Genomic DNA, 25,038 nt, shown 5'->3' with positions numbered 1-25,038 from the left:
AAGCACATCAAATATGAGACATTTATGGATAACAGTTTGAGTCACATATCTTAAAACATCCCTTTCCAATTATCTGTTAAAAAATTACAGTCTTGCCCAAAACCTGTAAACGTGTGCTTACCAAGAAAAAAAGAGAAGCCTGTTATTATTTTGTTCTCTTCATTACTCAGAAAACAAAAATACGTGTATGAAGACCGGCTGGCTACTGGAGCATCAACCAACTCAAACCCAGGACACTGTAAACATCTTTAAACCACCAACAAACTGGGTTGGCCCCAAATTTGTAATATTACACAGTATTTTTTTACCACTCACACCATAATGTTGCTCTGCACCGAATACATGCAGCCTAAAAACCCAGTGGGTGTCTGTTTGATATATGTGTGTGTGTGTGTGTGTGCGTGCAGCATATGTGTTTGTGAGTATGGCCCATTATGAGCTTGTGGAGAGGTCATTTGACTGTTGACTCTCAGTCTCTGCCTGGAGCGCCTGTGTAATTGTGAGTCTAATTAGTCACTTTTGCCATCCGGTAATTCATAGTCACCTTGAAGTACTTCTCTCAAACACACACACACACACACACACACACACACACAGGCGTATATACATGACATCTTGCATAAACACACACACATATCTACCAGAAACTGTTCCTCTGCTATCGCTCTTTTTTAATTGTTCCTTCTCTTTTTGTAATTATACACTCTCAGACATCCAATTTCGGATGCTAACAACAATTGACGTGATAATGGTTTCCATGTTTACACAGAGCTGATGATGATTTATGGCAATTATGTGTTAGCAAACAGCACTTTGGCTAATGAATCCAAAGGCTAAGTATTTCTGAGGCTAGACAAATGGGCCTGCATGAGAGCCTTTGCTTTAATGATACCAGTGTTCACTGAGCTGTCAAACAACAATTTCTTTCATTTTTATACACTCTGTCGAAGCACGTTGTTGACATACGGAGCATGAGTGGATGCTCAAAGAGACAAAATGCATCAGTTCAAGGCCTCGACATTGTTTGATCTATTTTTAACCCTCTCCTATTTTTTGAAGTCTTATTTACTAACTCAGCAGTATTTACAGCTGTGTGTTTATTTCTTATTTACTTTACTAACACAGCCTTACCAGTACTGTAACTGGTGCCAGTGTTAGCAATTACTTGGATATTGGTGTGTAACTGATGGTACAGTTTTCTGTCCTCATGACTCTTTGCTACTGTTTGTGCATCCTGTCACTGAGATGACAGACTGATTAAATTTGATTCTTGATGCTTGTTTTCTGTTTTAGAAGTTTTATAAATCTACTACTGTCACGTATGAAGATGTAGAATCCCTGCGCCGTCTCCTGACGAGCAGTCATCTTCTTTGTCTCCTTCCTCATCCTGTCATGTTCGTGTTGGTTTGGCACCCTACCTTCCAGTCCCTCCCCCCTGCCCCCAACAACCAATCCAGTGTCTTCATTTCTACACCTGTCCGTTCCCGTTGTCTCCTTAGTAACTCTCTCTTTCCTTCCCTGCATGGCTCCTCCCCCCGACCTCTCTGGGAAGTCACCTTCTTTCTAGGGCTCATCAATCTCTTTTGTGGATCCTTCCTCCAGCAGCCCCTGAAGGCCCTCCTTCCCTATTTTCTAATCTCCTTCCACCTCTTTCACTTCCTTTTTCTTCCTCTGCAGTACTTGTCCCCATATTGACAATAGATGCTTAAAAACAACCTCATGTTTATTGGCATCTTTGCTGTCTTTGTCTGGCTATTTGTAAATATGATTTAACAGTTTATTAGAAACGGCTGTAATCTAGTGCAACAACCCTATAAATCATTTTAACTTTGAGCAGCTTTAGTGATGCAGTAGTTATTGTGATGAAACCAGTGATACTGCGACTTAAAATCGATGGTTTTCAATATTTTACACTTATCCGGTGATCTCAGCCGAGGAAAAATTAGTTTCTAATCTTCGTAATGGCTTTCCAATGGACCTTTATGATGTAAGGAAATGTGATGTAAATAAATAAATAAATATGGCATGGAAATAAAAGCCCTGGCATATGCTTGAAACAAATTGCCCTCCAGACATATCTAATGGCACAGAGCTAGGCTAACCATGTCCCTCATTAGCATTAGCATTAGCTGAGGTAAGCTACCTGTCCTTTGGTTATAGTCATGTATGAAGAGTGTTCTCTTGAAACAAATGAGTTTCTTTCCAAAACTCAGTGATCATATATTGTCAATGTGTTTGGTTCTAAGAGTTCTCCTTATTGTAGACACATTGTTCACTCTAATAGATGTTGCAGCTGTAAATCTTCCTCACGTTTCCTTCATATCTCACTTTCTTCTTAGTCTTTTCCTCTTAAAGACATTTTCTTCTCTCTCTTCCACCTTATTTCTTTCTTCTCCACCCACCCTCCCCCGTAGTCATCTCTCTGCCCCTGCATCCTTCTGATCTCTGATCACCTCATCTCTTCTCTCTTCATTCTTCCACCTTCTCTATCTTGTTCCTCCATCTTTTGTTTGAAATCAGAAGGCTGGGTTCAGTGACAGATCTGTTAAAAACTTTCAACTCCAAAGGACTTAAGGCAACAACTCCCACAGTTTGGCTCTAATGCAGAGGCAGGCAAAGACGAAAAGAGACCAAATAAACAGCAGAGAGAGAAAGAGGGTGAGATGCAATGAGCAGATAGCAATTTTGTTTTCCTCTCTCCACCAAGTGCCCCAAGAGAAGATGAAGGTTCTTTGATGTGTCATGTTTCCGTTCTCTACCTCCTTCTCTCTTTCACTTGCTTTTCTTTGTCCTCTAGTTGTTTCATGTCCTCCCTATCCTTTGTTTGTGTGGTTATTTATTTCATGTATTCCTTCCGCCTGTCAATTTGCATCAGGCAGAGAAACAGGAGAGTGGATGGGTTGGGGAATACAGAACTTTTTGCCTTGCTTTCATAAGCATGGCGAGCCAGAGCTGCTCTCCTAAACTTTAACTTCGGCTTTGAAGTTTTTGACACTTATTGGTGCAGGATTGATGTGTGTGCATTAGTGTTTGTGTGACTCTTTGGGCAGATGTCATTACAAGTGGTGAATCTTTGCAGGATCACACACATTTCACACAAACACACACATTGTCCAGTGGTGTTTACTGTAGCTTTTAGCTCGTGCGATAGAGGATGGATGTCTCCATAGGTTTGGTAATAGACACTGATTTCACACACACACACATAAACTAGTTTGGGCCTTTACATTGACTTCCATTCATTCAGCCCCTAACCCCGACCTTAACATCACCTGAACCATACCCTGACCTGAAACTCTTAGAATTTACTGTTTTAACATTTTGGAGGCTTTTGTCAGGTCCCCAAATGACGACTGTGTTACCAGATTTGTCCCCATAAGTTGACTAATACCTGCCCACTCATACACTCGACAAAGTTTTTCCATCCGTGTCCAGCTGGCATCTTCCCATGCATAGCAGTGCACCTGTTCTCTCAAACTCTAATCATTTTTCTGACAAGATGCCGAACTTTTGTGGCATCTCCATCTGCCGGACTACATTTCACTGTAGTCTGGAAGTTAACAACATGACCGTTTAATTGTCTGAGCAAAGTTCTCCATAATCTTCAGGTTTTGTTTCAGTGCAGAGCCTGTGGACCAAACAACGTGCCATTAAGCAGAATGTATATTTACCTGGAGTCTATAAAAACACGACTTGGAGGAACAAGGGAGTAACAGGTGGACATTTTATAGGAAGGAAGAAATAAATTAAGCTCCTAGGTACTTTTGTAAACACTAGAGACCTGGGTAAGACAGCTGAAACTTGGGGAAAATTGTGTTATAAAGCAGTTTTTTATTGTGTTATTATAATATAAAAGGAGGAGAACAGGCACACATTATATTACAGCTCACATACCTGGTTCTGTCTAATCCAAAATGTCATAAAATTGGTTTCTTCTTCAGCATAGAGTAATGAGCTGCTGCAGTGCTCGATGAACAGGGTAGGGGCAAAGTTTGTGCACACATTTCTCGAGTTGTCCTTATTCTAAATCTTATACTGAATATGTCAGACGTGAATTAGACATAAATGAATCCTGAGTGTTAGTGTATCTGTCTGCACACCAGAAAAACCTGTCCATTTTTTATTTTTTCCAGCATAATGTAATAATGTTTATTCATGAATGAAAACACAATTTGCATTATACATTACACTACAAGGTATATCGTCTGCAGTTTAATGCACGACTGTCTCCCCTCTTAATTACACAGTAAGAACAAGGCTGTTAACATTGTTTTGTCCAACTATGAGTCCCCCCCCCATTGTAGTACAAATATACTGTTGATCTCCCCTCCCTTAAAATGCCCAGTTGCTACTCCCTTGTTCACAATAGGCCTGTTTGTGTTTTCTTTCATTGCACCTACGTTTAAGTATCACTCGGAACCTGTCACTACTTTATTGGTGCCTCAGTCAACACAATTACCCTGTAAATCGTGGGTTGTAGTATAAAGTGTTACTGGATTTCCAATACTGTAAAATTAGGTTGAAATGTATTGAGTGGTTAACAAGACTTAAAATCTATATCCACAACAGAAGCTCTGTGAAGCTGTAAATACTTTACACATAAGAAAGCTAAATTATATAGTAGAGCAGTATTGCTGTTGGACATGAGAAACATGTGCTTCTGTATGTGTGGGGGTGTTTTTAAGGTACTGGTCATACAGTGAAATATGATTTAGGAAAAAAAAAAACACTGTGACTGAGGTGAAAAGCAGAATGATCATGTTTATCTTAAATAATTTACCCCAAATGTGTGTTTGCACAAATTATTTGTCAGAAGAGCACTGACCGGTAAATGATGGACACATATTACGTTGTTTATTTCTGCTTCAGCTTCTTTACTGTACCAATATGTTGGATTTATCAAGATCAATACACAGGCCGCATCTTCTCAGTAATGTTGTCAAATAATATCTGTACACAACCTACACTAAGGCTTTCAGTGCCCAAAGAGCTAATTGCTTTTGCAAGATGACAACTTTTTGAAGGGTCATTGATTTTATGTTGGCAAAGTTGCTTAGTTCTTAACTTAAAACAAAATATATTCTAGTAATATCAAGGTTTGCTTGCTCCTTTAAAGAAATGCGGCTATGTTCAACTTTAATTTATGTCATTTTATTGTGAAAGGGATCTTCTTCTTTTCCTTTGGGCTGCTCCCTTCAGGGGTCGCCACAGCCAATCATCTGCCTCCATTTAGCCCTATCCTCTGTATCCTCCTCACCCACACCAACTATCCTCATGTCCTCTTTCACTACATCCAAGAACCTCCTCTCTGGTCTTCCTCTAGGCCTCCTTCCTGGCAGCTCTAACCTCAGCATCCTTTTACCAATGTATTCACTGTCCCTCCTCTGAACATGTCCATATACCAGTAAAAACTTAAACCACTCATACTTTTGACAACATACTATTGTACCTAAGTAAGTAAAAATACGGTGGGGAAGGTGTAGATGAGTCTGCGGTAACAGTTTCATTGGCTGGGTTGTCAGTGTCATGGTTGACTGGAAAATGTGGTATTTTCTTTCTGACACACTTTTAAAGCTTTAATTTTGGAAAACCTTCACGTTTACTGATCGTAAATGTTTGAAGAAGATATTCTCAGTTGCCAGGTTAACTAAAATGTTGACCAAATTGCGCAGCCTCCTCTTTTTACCGCCTCTGTTTTCCAAAGTAGTATTGACATGCATAGCTACGTTATTTATTTCCTCTTTCTTTCCCTGAGAGGGATCTCCAACTGACATCCCGACTTGACAGAGGCAGCCTCCTTTTGGGCTGCAACGTCTCCCTTTTGATGCGTGCGAGAGGAAGTCACCCACCAGGCACTCAGATCCCATATGGGCCCAAGCATTCTTTGAAATCCTGAAAAGCTAAAGCACAGCAGAAGCGGCAGAGCATGGGATGGGAGAGTCTGCCAGTTTAAATGTCAGTGGGATTAGTGTGTGTGCACCCGAATGAACGCAACTTGCTCTACGTGTGACAGTGACGAGATTTAACCGGATTGTAATAAAAAGTAAGTTTTAAGATCCAGTTGATAATCCAAAAGACACATTAAAGGTTAAGAGAACCAGACGTCTCCAGTATGTATTCAGTGTGTAGCCTGGAACCACATTGAGATCCCAACATGAAATAGTAGGTTTCTGGGCTATTTCTTTGTGCTTGATCATGTCTATGCATTTCCTAATTCCCAAACTAGTTAATCAAAGTCAATACCATCAGTATCAATCTCATCTGCAGCAGCATCAAATCCACCATCACATTATGGCCCCATCAATTCTGAGCACCAACTCACCGGATTGACGTGCTGCATATGCGTGAATCAGCTAGAATGATCAGCAATAGGCCAGATGTTGTATCTTGCACCTCAATAACAGTGAAAATAAACCAGATTGATTAGAACCCCCATCTGCTGGGCTGGCATGGTGTTAATAAGCAGACTGTGGAGCACTCTTCATTAGAAAGAGGTTACCCAAGGCTAAGTGTTACCCAGGTTATATGAGAGGAGCTGAGAGGGAGAGGTGAAGCGTGGCTCTGCTGAGTGTTGGCACTGCTCAGGTAAAGCTTTGCCTAAAGCAGACAAATGGAAGCAAGAGGCAAATATAGTCAGAGAGAGCCTGGCACAAGTGGGCCGCTGCAATCAATTAAAATGCAGAGCGAGGCAGGGGATAGGGGGGTCAAGCATGCTAAAGAGTAGCACAGTCAAGCATTTTCCAGAAGAGGTTAAACAGGTAATGTACTAATACATTTAAGTGAGTGTTAAGCACAGACGGAGCCATTCGGTTGCAAATTTGCAAAAATGAAGTCGCCATATTTTACCATACATTTCCATCATTAGCATAAGTAGTAGCTGTGCAACTTGGAATGAATTCTGGGTAACAAAGAGTAAAGATTTAAAATGACTCAAACCAGTAATTTCGGTGTTGAAAATTGTCTCTCGAAAGAGGTTAAAAGTTCACCTTTATATAATTTATATGATAATCCGAGAAGGATTGAGAGAGGACTACCAGAGCAAAGAACGAGGGGGGTCACGGCAAGACAAGGATTTGGGTCCTTTTTATAAGGGGCCTGCTGTTCTGATGCTGCATGTGTGCGTCTGCTTGCTTTGTTTTAAATCTGCTCATCCTAATGGCAATAAAACGCCAGTTGTCCTGTAGACTGAGAATCAGACTGGCTGGAACATTGTGTTCTGGCTGTGGTGTTTTGTACATTGTGTGAGGTTGAAGGATTTGGGTGACCTGTACTCAGATAGTCAGATATGGGTGACAGGAGATACAATGACGATGCTGCAGCAGGGAATAATTCACACACTTTATACGTCTACCAATTTGACACCCCCATTTAAAATGACACATACCCAATATCAGGTCATTTAAAAATAACAATAATAACGTTACGATAAAGTTATTTCATACATAACGGAACCGACTCTCTGTTTATCTTTGCCACTGTAGAAGCTTAACGGCCCATAACCCAGAGCTTTCCATAACCTGACATAACCTCTTTTTAACAGCCTGTAAGATTTTGTCCTTGCCTTTCCTCTGTGTTTTACCACCCAGAACATTTTCGTTATACATCGGCGAAAAGGTGACAGCACTTCAGATATACAGTCTGCCATTAAAAACATCATTCATGTGTCTGATACACGGATGCAGTTGTGGACCATCAAGCAACGGACGAATGATGCCAAAGATGAATTTCTGTCATGCTTATGTGTAATGTCTTATAAACACGAAGGCCCCAGCTTAAGCACACATCATTGTTCATCATTGTTATAAATGTATGTACCAGTGTAAAGCCAGTTTCTGACGGGGTTTAGAGTTTGTAGATTTTGCTTTGAGAATGATGACGTCGTCTCTAACTTTGATGATTTATTGTTGGGCCTTAAATCTGCTCTTCACGTGGAAACGTCACTTCAGACAGTAATAGCAGAGTAGCTTGATGAAAGGAGATCGTTACATCCAATGATGTTTTCTTTCTTTAAAATAACCGCATTGAACATTTGGTAAATTAGGACATTAATGTCTGTCGGTCCACTCGTTCCTGTGACACACAAACAGTCAGGGAGCAGGGAACTAGATTATCCTCAGTAAGTCGTGCTTCCAAAATAAGGGTGATGGCAGGGAAAAATCTGATTATTGACATGGTGTATGTATACACAGATTTATACTACAGTGCATTTAATGAATACCTGTGCAACCTGGTTTCACCAAATATTACTTTACTGCACAATAATATAGTCATGTGAATGTAAATGTGCTGAATGTGCAGGAAATAACATGAATATTGTGTTTTCTACCTGGCTGTATATCCATATGTATAAGGACACACAGACCGACTGATAAAGGAAATATAACTTTTCCGTTTCTTATTATTCAGGGACTGTGTGACATTTTAGCACTACTGAACATGACTTACCGCAGTAATGAAATATGTTTTATGACGCTCTTTTTCTTTTTCTCCTCTCAGATCTGTGATAAGGAGTGGCATTACTATGTCATCAACGTGGAGTTCCCGGTGGTAACGCTCTATGTGGATGGGGTGACCTACGACCCCTACCTGGTGACGGACGACTGGCCTATCCACCCGTCGCAGATCGATGTGCAGCTGACAGTTGGTGCCTGCTGGCAAGGTGAGTGGACACAGCCAGGTATGAGTGATAGTGGTTATTTTATTAATTCTGAGGGTAAAAAAATAAAAGTGAAGCACAAAGGAAATTTTAATGTGAAAGTCTTTTGGCTATTACGCTGATTGAATATGTGAGCAAGTTTAAGAATAAGAACAATATTGTCTGGAGTATTATTACTAAGGGAGTCATCGAATGTTGAACATGTTCTTTGGCCTTGAATGAACAACGTAATTAAGAAGAGCACTTAGCCTGCCTTTGACAAACGATTGAACCAGTCTGAATGAAAGTGTATAATTAAACTGTCCTCTAAACTGATAGCTGCCAGTAATTGCACAAGGGTAGAAGAAAGGGCACTTTTTCACGCGGTACAGCATAGTGTTGATTTGATAGCCCAAATGAGACTACTCAGTGATGCTTAGCCTCAGATAGAGAGGCAAGATATCGTTCTGTGTGGGAGCAGGAACAGGTCATCTTGTGCCACTTTCATCTGCGGTGGCGACTACCCGCTCCTCCTCCTCTCCCCTTCCCATTTCTTTCATTGAAAACTGTGAACCTCTAGGAGGATTAAAGGGGCCTTGAATAGAAGAGAGAGCTCAGAGACTATTTCTGCTTTTTTAGCTGGGAGCTAAGCCTCAATAAAGCATTGTAAAGATAATACTGAAATCTTAACTTAAGCCATTAGCCGCGGCAGATTGCCTTTTGAAAGCACCGGGTTTAAGTGTCCAGCATGTTGATTGCAAACATGTCGTGAAGATGAACTCATTTATTGTCTAAATCACTGCTGAAGCTTCAGCTCTCACTGTTTTTAAAGCAGAAGGGAAAAGAAACTCAGGAGTATCTTGTTACTTACTTACTTAACTGTTGATGATTTTAGGTTTCAGACAGAACAATGTGTTTGCAAATGGATGGCAGAGTATTTAAAAAGATCAAACACTGGCTCAATAATAGACATTTAATAAAATGAAATATCGTATTTGATATATTTATCCTAATAAACCATTCCAGCACAGCATGATGAAATTGTCATGTTGTGCAGTAAATACCTTTTGAGGTTTTTCTCCCAGTATTTAAGATCCGGTCACATGTGCTGCGATTGCAAGAGATTATGACTTTGCTCTCTCAGATGCCGCAGATGAAAATAATAATCTGTAACTGCAATTTACTGAAACAGTTGTTTGAGAATGGTGTGATGACTGTGCAGCCGAAGTACTGAGATATTCTGAAACCCCAAAATATACTTTCTCCGTGGCCGTGAGGGCCAGTTTCATCATCGACCTGTGATGGGGCTTTGACACCCAGTGTTTATTTCACTTCAAATTAGATATAACATGACAATAACATACACACAGTGTGTATTCCAAACTAATCAGCTGTTTGTGGACTACTGGTAAACTACATTGCGTATTAACGTTTATGAGCTGTACTTGTGACTTCAGCACCTACACCAAAGCACAGAACCGTCTGTCTCTAAAACGTGCATTTGTACATTTTCATTCTGTCCAATTTTCCAATAGAAGGGTTCCCCTCACCCATTTGTCTGCCTTCACCTCGGGGAGTACATGCTGGTTGAGCAGTTTTCACACAGTCAGTCTATATTTACCCTCTGACCCGGTGGAGTGCATTTGTGTTCAGAAGTGCCAGTCAGCCAGCCGGCAAACAGCAACACACTCGTCTTATTCTTGTTTTTCCTTGACTGTAATCGCACATTGCTGCTCTGACTTTCTGGCTTTCAACACCAGAGTGAGAAGCATGTGTTGATTATGCACCTGCACAAATTAAAACATCAATATCTATGTATACATAGTACAATGAATAAACGGACAGTGTGGTGCTGATACAGGAATATGTGTACAAATAAATCACAAAGAAAATGAGAGACCATCTCTCATGCTTACACTTAAGTAATGGTCCAATTTCCAGCTCACCCATGTCTCTCCAGTCTCATCTGTTGCCCCTTTGGAAATGACGCAGATAAAACAGGCTAAAATGGAGAGTGAAGATCTACAGCACAGGGAGGGCTGCACAGAGCAAGCAAAGCGAGCTGACACCACGTAAAAACCAGCCCCTGTAAAGTGGAATGATCAGCGGTTTTATCACCCATATCATTCCCACTCTGCATCGGAAATCCCCTCTCCTCTGCTTCTTGTTTTACCTTCTGTCTGAGTCTCTTAATGCTTTCTGTGGCCGCAGCCTAAATTGATAACATCTGTCAGGGTCAGGCTGAGTAGACGGGTGGAGATCTTTAGAGAAGCTTGGAAAAAGAGAACTGAGATAAGTAGGGAGAGCAGGTGAAGCATAAAAAAGAGGAAAGAACTGGTTTGGCATAGACTGATATATTTGAATCCAATAGTGTCTGCTACCTGGCAGGGTTATCAGCCCACACTAAAGCAGGAGATGGCTTTAATTATGCAAAGCGGCATGGTTATTGTATTGAACCAAAATGAGAGCTGGATAAACAGCATGCCACTGAAGGGCACATTGCTGATAAGTGAGATCAGTGTCCATACAATACTACACAAAGAATTGCCAATCCACATATTTACTATAAATCTTCCTGTACAGGGTCACCAGCATATACCATAACCATAGCATGACTGTAAATCTGTAAATCCATGTAGGACTGTTTATATATATGTGCACACTTCATCATACAGTTTACGGTGATAAGGTTATCAGATTTATCATCTCACATTCACAGTAAATTTTAAAAACATCAAGTTTCCTATTTCCAGTCAGTTTTAAGTTTGATGCTGAAATCTACGTTAAAGATTCTGACAGGTATCAGATACTGATAAAGTCTGTGATACTGAAAATTTATAATGCTGTAAAAGAAACCTTGAATAGGAACTTGATGGCTATAAATTGTGTTCAAACCTATAGATATATACTATAGAAAAATAATATTGATCAGTAAATATTTAAAGCCATATGTAAATATGTAAAATATTTTGTAAAGCCTAAGAAAAGCTTAGGCCTAGTATTCTATATATAAGAAAACGTGAAATCACACTAATTTTGTTGTGATAGAGAGACAGGTAGACAGACGAATGGATAGGTAGATAGGTAGACAGACAGATAGACAGACAGACTGATAGGTAGATCACCTGGTTAATACTGTAGGTAGTTTGCAGCTTATGTTGGTTTTAAGCTTAAAAAGGCACCAGCCTCCAAACTTTAACTGAGGCTAAGAATTGCTCCTTCTACTACTCCCCTGAGTAAATAAGACCAACCATAAGACTCTATTGTCTGCTCCATGGGAGGGCTCTGTCCAGCTGGCCGTAATGTGTAATGCAGTTGCAGGGCAGCGGTCATGGGAGTGATTAAAACTTAAAGGTCTTCCATTGCTGTCACTTTTTACAGAGGAAGATGAGGCATGATAAAGTGTTTCCAGTCATACATGTGCGTGCACCATCAGCAGTGTTTTAGGGCTACCTGGGTGAAGCTTGTCCACGTCTGACAGTGTGCAGCCAAATGCTTTTGAAATGAATCTTCCCCAAGCTTCATTTAAAGTCTGTCAGATCCTACAGAGTCCTTCTCCAGTCTCCACCTGGGTTACCGAGTTCAAAAACTACAATGATCTCTTTCAGCAGCTTGGTGGCATTGGGTAGACTGGAAGTGAAGTGGAAATACTGTAGTTACCTGCAGGAAAGGCTCAACTTTCTCATCCTGCGAGGCGGCGGGTGCAGGTGGGCACTGAAAGGGTCCCTGAGCTCATGTCCGACACTTGGTTATCAATGCCTCAGTCTTGTATTAGCTTCCAAGGTGAAGCTTCAAGACTCACCTTCATAAAGGGGTAAAGGTCTTGTGAAAAGGACCCTACTGTCAAGGGTCTAAAAAGACTGGATGGATTTGTATCTTCTGGCTGTTTTTGTTTTCTTCACCGATGGTGATTTAATAAGGATAAATGTAATTAGCACATACTGAAAGAGACTAGAGTAGGCAAAGTGTGACCAGGGGAGCTGTTCAGGAGATATGAGCTTCATTTGGACTGAGGAGCCAAAGGACAGACAGACAGAAGTTTGCCAGGTTGGCTCCATTAGACAGAATAATCAGAAAGAAATGGCAGAGCTGGCTCAACCAGATTTACACTAAATTGTACAGGGAGCTTCTAGATCATTTCTACAACCCGTTCACCATATGCCTGGGTTAAGGTAGTCCAAGCTGCAACATTGGTTGTATATGGGAGGCCACAACCAGGACCCAGAACCTACTGTTGAGCTCATGCTCCAGCCAGGTAGAAAGGCGTATAGAGATATGTGTACTGTATGTTGAGGGTGAACTGTGAGCTGGAACATTAGAGGGCAGCTCAGACCTCCATGGGTGACAGAGTCCAGTTCCACTTTGCTCTTAAATTCATTGCTGGTGATTTCATGTTGGTGATGGCTGTTTACATCAGTGCAGCTTAAGACTGTTAGATGACTGGACCGCCTCCTGTATTTGTTGTATCTACGAGTAATGGCTTTTCTTTAATACACAGTAAACAAACAAGTGCAGCATCCACCGAAAAATAAACTCAGTAAATCAGCAACTGGCTCTTGGCGTATAGAGTATAATGTGGAACTACTGGCTTTCTGAAAATGAATACTAAAGCTGAAAAATAAATATTTGTAGGTTATAAAAACCTACAATAGCTTGGCAGCCGCTGGTGAGCGCATGACGTGTCGCAGAGCAGACAATTAAACTGAAGCAGGGACTTCTGGGTATGCACCTTAGCTATAACTCAGCCCATCAGTCACTGCTTTACTTTACCAGCCTCCAAATGTTGTGGATGTATGAACATGTTTGGATTTTTGATAACAAATGTTATTAGATGAGTGGACTGTGCTTTACCGTTAGTGCTTCGGTGGATTACTGCCAGAACTGGAGAAACGCAGAGAGAGGGAAAGGGGATGTATAAATATATAAAGGAATGGAAAGGTGAAGTTTTGATACCCAAAGCTAGTAACCTTTCAGTTAATGAGTGGTTTAGAGACTCCTCTTGCTAGTATTGGCCTTTGCAGAGTTCAGAGGACATACTTTAAGTGTGTTGATTTTTTATTTTTTTCCTTTACCTTTATTTAGCCTGCATGGCTTGGCTGAGCAACACTCTCACTTTGACAGCACGTCCTGCCTCTTAGTCACTGAAGGGTGGCACAGAAAATTAGCATTAAGGGGCCAATTTGAGCCATAACTGCAATTATAGTAATGACATTTGATAATTAAAGCCTGGAAAAGGACACTGTTATTTTGATGATGTTGTGGTGTGTAGGGGACCACAATCATCATACCATGGTGGTGAATAAACAAAACCAGGAAATTCAATATCTACTGCTACTTTTACTGCGGGTTCTTGTAGTCATTTCATATAAACATATTTAAAATGCTTTAACAACATGCCATGTGTTTCAGCATGAGGACTACTGCATTTGGATACGGCTTTATTCTCAAGTTTTGCTGCCATGTACATGAAGAGTGTAAATATTTGGAGCAAAATAACAAAGCAGACATTGCCTATAACCAGTGGTGTCACCATAAACCTTATCTTGTTTCTGAAAAGGTATTTTATGAACAGTTTTGCTGTGTGTGTGTGTGTGTGTGTGTGTGCGTGTGCGTGTGTGTGTGTGTGTAGGTGGGGAGGTGACCAAGCCACGGTTCACTCAGTATTTCCGGGGAAGCCTATCTGGACTGACCATCCGACCAGGAAAGATCGAGAGTCAGAAAGTCATTTCCTGTCTGCAGGCCTGCAAAGAGGGACTGGACATCAACTCCCTTGAGAGTCTGGATAAAAGCATAAAGGTTCTTTCACAGACACACACAGGGGAAAAAGAGGGAATCTGACAAAGGTGACTCGAGTTACAATAATGCAGATCACGTCACAGTGAAGAGGGTGGACATTCATTTCAACCATCATACAGTAATTCTGTCCTTTAAACACTTAACTGTAAGTTTTACTGCATCTGTTTCCAACGTTTGCCAACTTTCCAAGGGCTCATTACTAATGTTATAATATTAACTCACCTTATTTAGCCAAAATAAGAGGTGAGCCAACTAGTTAGCGTTATTTTGGTTTCAACTTCAATGGGTTTATAATCCTTTTGAGAAAAATAGTCATGGATGAGCGTTAGATGTTGATGCCACTCTCAGATGTCACTTCGATATTGATCTACAACCAATGACTGTAGTAAAAATAGTCCCATCTAACAGAAATAGGCTTATTTTTCCAGCAGCAGTAATATTGTTGGTTTTTTATCAGCCTTCCTGACTCCACTATACTGACGCATAGCTGACAGAAAGGTTTCTGTGCACGCACATAAAAATGCATGTTTTGTTCCCAGTTGACATAAAAACACTATTTCTATGAACCAACATAGCTAAATTACCAGTTGACTGAAACTGCTCACCTACCTTCTTCTTCTTCCCCCTTTTCACTGGCTCAGCTAATCCATCTCCCCACACTGTGGAAGATAGAGTATAGACAAGATGGATGGGGGTTTGTGCAGACTCAAAGCCATCTCTGTATCCACCCACCATCAGCTCCTCTAACTCTATCTCTCTCTCCTGCTGCTCCGTCCATGAAGTTCCTTGTGCAGTGGTGCAGCAAGGAAATCTTTGCCAGCCTTTTGAGAGGACAAGGCCTGATGAGGTGGAGGAATATGGCAGAGGAGAGGAAACAAGAGAACAACCTCTCTGGGGCCAGTGTAGTTTATCTTTTGAGAGCTATTTCATTTTCCTCTTAGCTACACGTTCGTCTGGCTCCCATAAGTCCGCAGGAGGCTTAAGGGCTGCATTCAGCCAAGTAGGCTGGCACTGCACAATCAGAGGAGAACGTGGGGAGGGGAAGACAGCTAGACAGCAGGCACAGTGAGGGAGAACAGAACATAAAAGGAGACAGACAGCACGAGAAGGGAAGGTGTGAAGGGGAAAATGACAGGGGAGAGAGTGGACAACCCCATGGAGTGCTGAACTGCTGTCACCCTGCTGCTGAGAGCCAGTTTTAAGAAATAGGAGACACTCAGTCCAGTTCCAGCAGGAGACCACTAAACTCTTTTTAAAGGCAGAATGACCTTAAATTCAGACTATCAAACCCTGCAGGAGAATACCTGTGAGGAGAGTCCGCTTGCTATTCTCTAGCCTCTTCACTTAAAGGGTCCTACCAGTATTTTCAGACCACTTACCAGAAAGTACATACCTGTTTTCATATTTTAGCTTTCCTGTCTTCTCTCCCTGCCACTGATTTCCATTCTTCACACACGTGCAAAGGCCTGGGATTACCTTAAAATAGGTTATCCATCACAGCAAACATCAGATCTGCTTTTGTCAGACACATTGCTGTGGCATGGTAGTACAGTACAAACGTAGTGTTCACTTTGATTGATTACCCAATTCAAGCAAGGTTCAAGTCTCTGCAATCGAATGATAATTTTACAGTGAAATGCACAGAAATCAAAGGCTCCCTGGGACAAAAATGCACATACTCTCATGGTTTGGAGCTTGGTTTGTTTTTACATCCCACAACTTTATTGTCTTGTTGGTTTGAAAATTGGTTGAACTTGTGTTCAGCAGGTGGTGATGCTTTCCACTGAATGCTAATGTCAAAATAAGCAGCGGTTTGGTAACACATTCCCAATAATAACTTTATAAGGACATAATATTTCAATAATAAAAACATAATCTAGTGCACCAGAGGTCCCAATAAGCAACTGAATGAGTTTAATTCACAGTGTTGTGCTTAATCTAGTACTGTATGTTGCATATTTCTGTTTGAGGAGGTTTAATCAAGTGACAACAAAGAAAATCTGAGGTCTCAGTTTATCTTCTTTCAGTTGCAGTGATTTCATGCTATTGTCAATATCTGGCTGAAAGATCTCGATTAGAATTGATTGAATGCAGCTTGAAAAAACTCTGTTCTGTTTGTCACGAACTGTTTCATTTCTCTCTCCATCTGAAATCTCTGTGTTCACTTTCTGTAGTTCCACTTTAACCCAGCTCAGTCAATCCTGGTAATGGAGGGAGAGGATTTGGAGAACATGAACGCAGCAGTGAGGAAAGTTTCCTACATCAACTCACGCCAGTTTCCCACACCGGGCATCCGACGTCTGCACATCTCCACTGCCGTCCAGTACGTACGGCCCTTCTTATATTCCTTATTTCTCTGCTTCTTACACTTGTTTTTCTCTCGCGCCTGTGTTTCCACTCCCACTGTCTGTTTCTTTCTTTGTTTTTCTCTCAGATGTGAGAAGAACTAACCCACTCTGACACTTCTGTTAAGTGATAAGACAACACAAGAGATATCACAGCCTGACTGATACATAATTCCTTTCTTACACATTGATCCCATCCCCTCCTTCTCTCTCTCTTCTCTCTCTGTTTCTCCTTTCCACAGCTGTCACTTTCCTTTTTAAATATACAATTTTCTGTTCGCTGTCGCCATCGGGGCCAGTTTCTACATTTTCATGTTATGTACTAATAATTCTGCCTGGGTTACGCCAGAGGAGCGACAGAAAGAGAGCGTGTGTGGAAGGGAGGGAGAGGAGAAGAGGCTGGCTGATAAAACAGCCTCCCTCAGTGCGTTACTATTAAAATTCATGATTGTTTTAAATATATGTAGACCCCTGCAGCACAGCCCTGGGGGTTCACTCTCCGCCCTCCTGTTGGCTTCAACGCACCCCCGCAGGCCCAAAAACTTCAACTAACGCAGCAGAAGCGAGACTGTGCGCACGCTTGCATGTGGACGTGTGTGTGTTACGCAGGCTGCTGGTGCTGGAGCAGAGTCATTGTAGCTAGAGGCACATCAATTACCAAGGAATACATTATGCTAATGCCAGATAAGCCTGCATCGTTGCTAAATGTTGTTTAAGTTTTTCTCACAGACTGGTGACTGTTCTGCCAGTTAGCATAGCTGTGTGCATGCCTGTGTCTAATGCAGCCGTCCTGCAAAAATCATTATTCAGCGTTAGAGAGCTGCTGGGCCAACTGTAGGATCACGTTGCAGGCTGTGGTTCGTGATGCTGTTGAGTTGTACTGGATTGTAGTGCCAGCTGTTTGCAGGGGGGCCAGTGCATCCATTCAAAAAACGTATACAGACTCATTGATCAGGTGTGGGCCTATATACGTTCCCAGTTTGTCAGTTTTATGCCTGCCCACTGCACAGACACAAAGTAAATAACTTCTCCTTGAGAAACCTAGTTACACTGAGCCTGAAACATGGCCTCCTGTCGTAACACATCACAACTGTGGGAAAAACTCTCCACTACAGACAACACTCACAAACACACAAATGTTAAATACAACCTGCCGATGCAATTAAACTTGCCTCTTGCTGACTTCATATTGACTGTAATTACTACAGGCATGGAGAAGATAATTAAGCAAACAGTGCTAATCTTAATAACAACCCATGTGGACTTCCATTTTACCACATGGAGAATAGTTTGGAGACTTTGCTTATGGAATAAATATTCACACACAAATACAGATGTGCTGTTTTCTCCAACAAAATCTTATTCTCTTCCTTTGCACTAAGTAGATATTGAACATATGTATTTTTTTAATTGGCTAATTGCATCATTTATTCGAGGTGTAGCTGAGCACCATCTCACAAATCTCCTCAAATCAATTCAATAATAATTGTATAAATTGTCCACCGGGTCAGACAAATGTGGAGTAAAGGACATGTCAATCAAGCACAGTAAAGAGAATCGGTCTAATCAGGCAGGTCAAAGCACCTGAGTGGGTGAGGACTGCAGGAAATATTCATGTTTGTTGTAGAGCCCTGACCCGTAATTTACACTGTCAATCTCATTTATTTATACATACATATTATTATAAATTGATATAAGTAGTTGAAATAAATACAGAAATATTATATATATAGATGCACAGTGATGACTGACAGTCTTTATTATGATGAAATAACTCATACTCTTCTGTACATGTGCAGATGCAGAGACAGTAAATGTGTCTATGTATTATTACAAATTTAATGATCAGGTTTTAAGAGAAATATTCACAAGAGGTTGCCTGCTGTAGATTATATTTTTTCCTTCCTTGCACTTAAGCATCTGATGAGTAATGACTTCACAGATGCACCACAATTCAGCAACCAAATGTTTAGTTAGCGGGCTAAATGTATTCACTTCTATCCGTGTTACTTTGTGTGCAATATTACTGCACGCGTTTTAAGATTCAGTATGAGTTATGAGGTATTTTCTAACATTTTATGTTTACTACACAGCTCTGCTAGGTTAGCAATTAAGTTAGCTCGTCTGTGAAAGCCTGAGACGTGGCCTCCCAACATAACACATCAGCAAGAGCTTAAAAACTCCCCCTAAGACTGTCACGGCCAGTATCACGCCTCACGAATAAAGATATATTAATTAATTCCTTTAAATGCAATTAAATTTGTTTCATGCTGATGCCTAATAACTGCAATTACTACAGGCATTGAGGAAAATAATAGTAACCCGTGCTAATCTTTGCAGCACCCTTTTAGGCTCCCTTGTCATATTTCTTTATAATTAAGTTGGGCTGGCTCCAGGTTTTTGTTTTCCCCCAGCTTGGCAGGCCCACACAGCAGCCGTCTCCCTTCATCGCTGAGTTTGTATCTCCCACTGCTCACAACAATGGCTCCGTGCCCAAACAGCGAACAGACACACAGCACCGGCCATCGCCACAGGAAAGAAAGGGAGAGATTACTTGACACTCCTGTTTTTCTTTCAAGCCAAAGCTTCAGATAGTTCACCGCTCGAGACATGATGGCTTTCCTTCAGCTATCGGGCTGCGTTTCAGGGCAGGGATGTTTTTTCTTGAATATTTAAAAACACAAAGTGTGAATTTTCTCTTTTTTCTTCAGTTAAAATCAGAAAGTAATCTTTCTGAATGTAGAACTACAAAACAAGCACGTTCATGTAATTTAGGTTTTTAAATTTGACCTAAACAAAGAAAAGTTTTGTCCCCAGTTGTTTCTGGTCATTTCGGTGCCCGTGATGGACATTTGGTGTCTTTACAATTCAGTTTTGTCCTGGTTTTAATAATAAACTAAGAAACCTGGTAATTCATATCCCTGTGCAGCTAATTGCAGAACAATCTTCTCCAAGCAGAAGGTGTCATTCTTGTCATCAGTGACAGATTCTGGTTTTTGTGGTATTTTTTACATCATTTCAGAACATTACAGGTATATATGTTGTTTTTTTACATGCCCGCAGTGAGCTACTGAATGCCTGTTACATAAGGAGCCATGAATGAGGGAACAACACAGCTTTAATTTTATAACACTGTGCATCTGTTGTCCCCCCCCCTTACAGCATCATGTGTCTATTGCAGTGAGCAGTGGGTTTAATGGGTGTTTAATATGTCTATTGCACAACACTGTAACACACAGACTTTTAAAGGTAGATTGGGCATCTGGGCAACTAAACATGGACAAGCTTTTAAATTTGACGTTTTTCTTTGACATGCTGCCAAACCTCCTCTTTTCGGTGCCATGTTTATTCATGCAAATTCACATTCGCACCTAAGGATGGGCAAACATGCAGACACATCATTTAGATTTATGCACAGATGTGAATATAGGAGGGGGGGGAAAGTCCTGTATTGTCAATGCAGAGAGTTACAGAGCCACAGTAGGGAAAGAAAAGCATGGACGTCCCTGCCATGGACAGATGTTTGTGTATTTGTGAGGCCTTCGGTGCAAAATAAAGAGTAAAATGTGTGTTTGTTTGTTCAGCTTTAGTGGTTTACACCCTCAACACCGTCCTTTTCTCATTTTAACGTCTCTTTCCGTCCGATCAAAGTGTGATCTGCAGTCCTTACTCTGAGTAGTTGTATGTCTGCACTCAGTTCTGTGAATATGGCTGTTGTCCTCGTGCGGCTCGGTTGTGTGCTCGCAGGTAGCTACGTTAAATCCTAGAGAGCTGATATATGTTTGACCGTTCGGTGATGCCGGTGGATGCTGTGCATTAAACACATGCTATCACACGCTGTCAGGCAGGCAGACGTGCACATATTAAAACACAGCAGGTGCACTGCTGCAGGCTGCTGCCCGAGCACTCAGTGTTTTACCCCTTGAATAACTGTGAGCACTGTGGTCTGGTCTGGATTTGGACTTAACAGCTTTGGTTTTAGTGCAGCTAAGAGGTCCTGTTGCTGCTGATAAGCTTTATTGGTGCTGTAATGTTGCACATTCTGATGCTGCACAGGTACACAGCAGCTTGTGCCAGGGTCAGGATTGTTTTATAAAGTGTCCCCTGTGCTGTCACCTTTTAATGCTGCATATCAAGTGGATGGTCCTTATATACTCCTGAAGGGGCAGCTTATAAATTATTTTGAATATAAGCCTAAACTTTAAAACTGAGCTAAATTTAGTGCATTTCAAAGTGGAATAAATCAATGCTAGACTTAAATAAATTATTTCTCCTGAAGTGCTGCTGAAATAGATATACATTGCCTAGAATCACCTAAAAATGTTTCCTGCATTATATGTTGGGTTTACACAGCCATCAACCGGACTCTGCCTGGTAACATTCGACTCAGACAAGTTCAGCTTGATTCTTTCTGTCTCAGTCTGTCACCCACCTCTCACTCTCTTGGTCTTCCTCACCTCTCCGTCTCCAGGTGTTTCGGTGAAGACACCTGTATCACTATCCCTGACATTGATGCGGTGGTGATGGTGCTGCAGCCCAGCGAGCCCAGGATTACCATCACTGGAGTTGAGAGACTGAGCTGGCCAGCCTCTGACCTCCAGGCAGCCGGAGGCATCGCTCTGTTCCAAGACCTGCACATCATTAGCACAGTGACCAGGGCTGACGTCACCGCACATCACGCAGGTGTGGACTAATGCTGTCTCTGTCAACCTATTCAGCTCTGATTTCACCTGATGAACACAAACTGCAGTGGGTGGGAAGCCAGTAAGGGATCAGAACCTTTTTGCAGAATTTCACAGCCTGTCCTAGTACGACTATGCCACCCCAATAAAACTATGCCATCTGCTGCGTTACTGACCACAGGGCAGTGGGAATAGATGAGGAGAAAGAAAGTACATAGTGGTTTTCTATGTATTAGTACAATGGCATTTAGTTTTAAATGTAAATGTTGGTCTCCTGTACTACTTTTAAAAGTTTCCATTACTGTACTTTCCCAGTGACAAAACTATTCTAAGTTTGACTGTATCTCCCTGCAGGTAGAAATCTGTCTTGACTAAATTTTTCAGCAGTGTTTCATATTGATAATGTGTTCAGTCATTCATGAAGTCCCATAGTTTATGCAGCACCAGCTGACTATGAAAACAAACCTCAGAGAAAGCTCAACTCTTCATAACGCCCCGTGAGACTGCAAATCATCAGCAGCGAGCTCTTTCATCTGCTCTGCCTACAGGGACTGTGCGCTAAAGAAAACAACAGTTGTGATTTTTTCTCTCAAGCTAACAAATCCTCTAACTCTGTGGGTGTAAAGGTTAGAAAAACCTCAGTGACCTAAATTACTCGTTAGTTCATTTGACTCTGTATTTGTTTATGCCAGAGCTGTAAAAAATATTCAAATAATTTTCTTAAATCTTTAATAGTAAGACAAAAACGTAAAATCCTAAATTTCTAATATAATCTAAAGTCACAGGAAGAAAACACAATGTGAGGTTTAACTCAGATCTTTGTAATTTGATTGGATTATTCAAAATCATAGAGTGATACAAAGCTGTAAAGGACTTTCATCCACCCACATTACTCTCAAATGTTATTAGTCAGTTATTAGTCAAAGTCCCTGCCAAAGTCCCAGATCTACATACTGAACATACCTTAGACCCATGATAACAAGCTGTGAGTCATGAGTTCAATGTGTGACCCTCATTCATTACCATAAATTTATTAGTCATCAAAACTATGTTAGTATTTTACATCAAAGTAAAAGAGAAACTGTAGCTCCCCTGCAGATACAAGTGTTTGAGGGCCAGTACATTCTGCTGCAGAGTCCATCCGTCTCCTCACAGGTCAGCTCCACCACTTTGTCTATATCCTCCGCCTCCGTGTCCCTGTGCAGAAAACGGATTCTCCCGTCTTCACTGGAAACAAATGACTATGGCATGTAAACCCCCATGGCTCTAGTCTCAGCCAGCGATCTGACCACCAAGGCAGGGACAGCTCGGTCGGGCCCAGGCCCCTGGCTCTGCTGCTCACAGCCAATTAGAAATAGATAGGCAGAGAAACAGGGAGGTTTTAGTCCTTCATTGTCTGTAATGTGCAAAGAAAGAAGAGATTGAGAAAGTGGCATTGCTTTCAGGAGCTCTTTCTGCTGGTGAAATAGAGACTGCAGCTGGGGGGCAGAGATTAGCTGGAAGCCAGAGAAAGACCCACAAATGGAAAGAAAGAAGAGGAGATGGGATGAGACTGTGTGTGTGGAAGGGCGCGATGAAGTTCCATAATGAGCAGATTTTGTGTTCTCTCGAGGCTTAAAGGATTCAAGATAAATTGCATATTTCTTTTGCAGGGCATGCAAGTTTCTTTTGGACTCTGTTAATCACCCCCTCGCCCTCTTCCATACTTTGTCTCTGTGTCATTCATGCAGTATGTCTTTTATTGAGCCTGCACAGCACTGACTCGTTCCTCTTTCTTTCTCATGCTTCACTATCTGTTTGAGGGGTAGTCCGATGCTTTCACTAAAAGCCAAGGTCATCAATTCTTTTTAAAACTCATCTTCAGTCAACATTTTGACCCATATTCTCTCATGGCCATCTTATGTTCTCTCTTTACTCACATTCTTTCTGCATTCACTTGTTCTCCCCCAGTCTCTCCTCACCTCCTTTCGCCTCTCCGTCATTCTTCCTAGGGAGCTCAACTCATTAGTTTTGTGATGAGTGTTGTGTTTCATGACGACACAGACTGTTCCTGGGACAGCCCTGCACTCAGCCTTTTCTGTAACTGTGTCCTAGCCTGTGTCAGCTGCTGCAGCTTTTCCCCTCCATTTAGCAGCATTTATCATCAAGCACAGCCAGGTCGCGAACCTCAGCCGCAACCACAGACAGCTGTGGTCTTGAAGTGTTAAGATGATATCTCTCAAAAGATTATATTGTAAGTAAGAGTAGCAGGACAATTATTGGGGAAAAAGCTAAAAAAACGCCCTTTTGTTTTAACAGTTAGTCCTAAGAAAAATATCAGATGTTTCTGTACCTGATATATTACAGGTGTCTGAAACACCTTTTTAGTTGTTACACCTGTTTAGCTCACTTTCCCCCTCATCTGTTCTTCCTAAAGACGCCCATTCAGACATACACACCACCTATGTGTCTGTTTCCAGTGGGAAGCTGTTAACTGGGCATAGTGTGTTTCCATTGTACAGTGAGGGAGAAGGAGGCTACTGCTTAGCAGCCTGTCACAGAGCCCCAGCAGCCCCCCAGCTCTGCTGTGATGGGAGCCGTCTGAGCAGACTTGTTACCACAGCAGCTCGTGGCGCTGTGTGTTCTGAGGGGTGACAAGTAATTGGAGTCTGGGAGTAGGATGAGGTGTGCTGTGTCCTGTACTGCATGACTTGTGGTATTTGAAATTGTCTAGTCTTTTCTTCTGCAAATGTTTGGCACACATTGACACTAGACAAGACTGGAGTAGTTTTTTTGATTTACTGAGTTAATCTGGTTCATTTGGTGAGAACAGAGGCTTCTGAACTACAGTTACCACACTATTGTGCCTGGAAATGTGCTTCTGTGAGGTCGGCAAGTGCGGTTCATTAGAAGTGAGAGCATATTCTCAACCAAAAATAGAAAATGACTCCAAATACACTTTTACTGCAGACATTTCCTCGTGCTTGTAAAACCCAGAATAACAAAATGAAATGAAGGGAAATTGAAGCTCGTTTTATTAAAAGCGTGTGTGTGTGTGTGTGTTTGTCTTCAGCACATCGACCTGGAGTGCTGGAGGAGATCATTCACAACTTGGACTACTGTGACGTCCTGGTGCTGGGGGACGAGCTGAGGCCGGGGCAGGAGTCTCTCCAGCTGCAGCGAAGCGCTCTGCTTGGGAAACACCTCGATGCCACCAACTCCACCTCTGGCATGTCAATATACGGTAGGTTACTATGGAAACTGCTGGTGCTGGTTTCTATGATAACAACATTCGGTCCATCACTATTGCAGCAACAATAACTCTCCCTAGTTATTTTCTCTGGTGCAGCACATCGAGTCAAATCGATTGTTTCTAGCTGCTCCCTCAGCTTCCTGGACCTGTAACACCTCTGCTGCTCTCTGTCCCCTCCACAGGTGTGGACTCCATGTCCAATTATGAACAGGTGATCAGACAGGTAGACTACTATAACTGGAGACCTGGGCAGCTAACAGAGAGAAGGTTTCGCCTCACCTGCTCAGAGCTCAATGGACGCTACACCAGCAACGAGTTCAACCTGGAGGTCAGTGTGAACTACAGCAC

The 25,038-nt window shown here is 41.7% G+C and overlaps 1 protein-coding gene across 1 annotated transcript in view; it reads left to right on the top strand.

Annotated features, from left to right (window-relative positions):
- LOC113137710 (calsyntenin-2-like) overlaps positions 1-25,038 on the top strand; it is a 191,864-nt gene that overhangs the window by 158,278 nt on the left and 8,548 nt on the right. Inside the window, exons 9-14 of the mRNA XM_026319561.2 lie at positions 8,497-8,659; positions 14,265-14,431; positions 16,606-16,754; positions 21,248-21,459; positions 24,511-24,681; positions 24,873-25,018. Coding sequence (XP_026175346.1) covers positions 8,497-8,659; positions 14,265-14,431; positions 16,606-16,754; positions 21,248-21,459; positions 24,511-24,681; positions 24,873-25,018 — 1,008 coding nt within the window. The remainder of the gene's footprint in view (positions 1-8,496; positions 8,660-14,264; positions 14,432-16,605; positions 16,755-21,247; positions 21,460-24,510; positions 24,682-24,872; positions 25,019-25,038) is intronic.

Source organism: Mastacembelus armatus, chromosome 13 (genome assembly GCF_900324485.2).
Source record: "Mastacembelus armatus chromosome 13, fMasArm1.2, whole genome shotgun sequence".
NCBI classification, from domain to species: Eukaryota; Metazoa; Chordata; class Actinopteri; order Synbranchiformes; family Mastacembelidae; genus Mastacembelus; species Mastacembelus armatus.
This window is presented reverse-complemented; position numbering and strand designations above follow the sequence as displayed.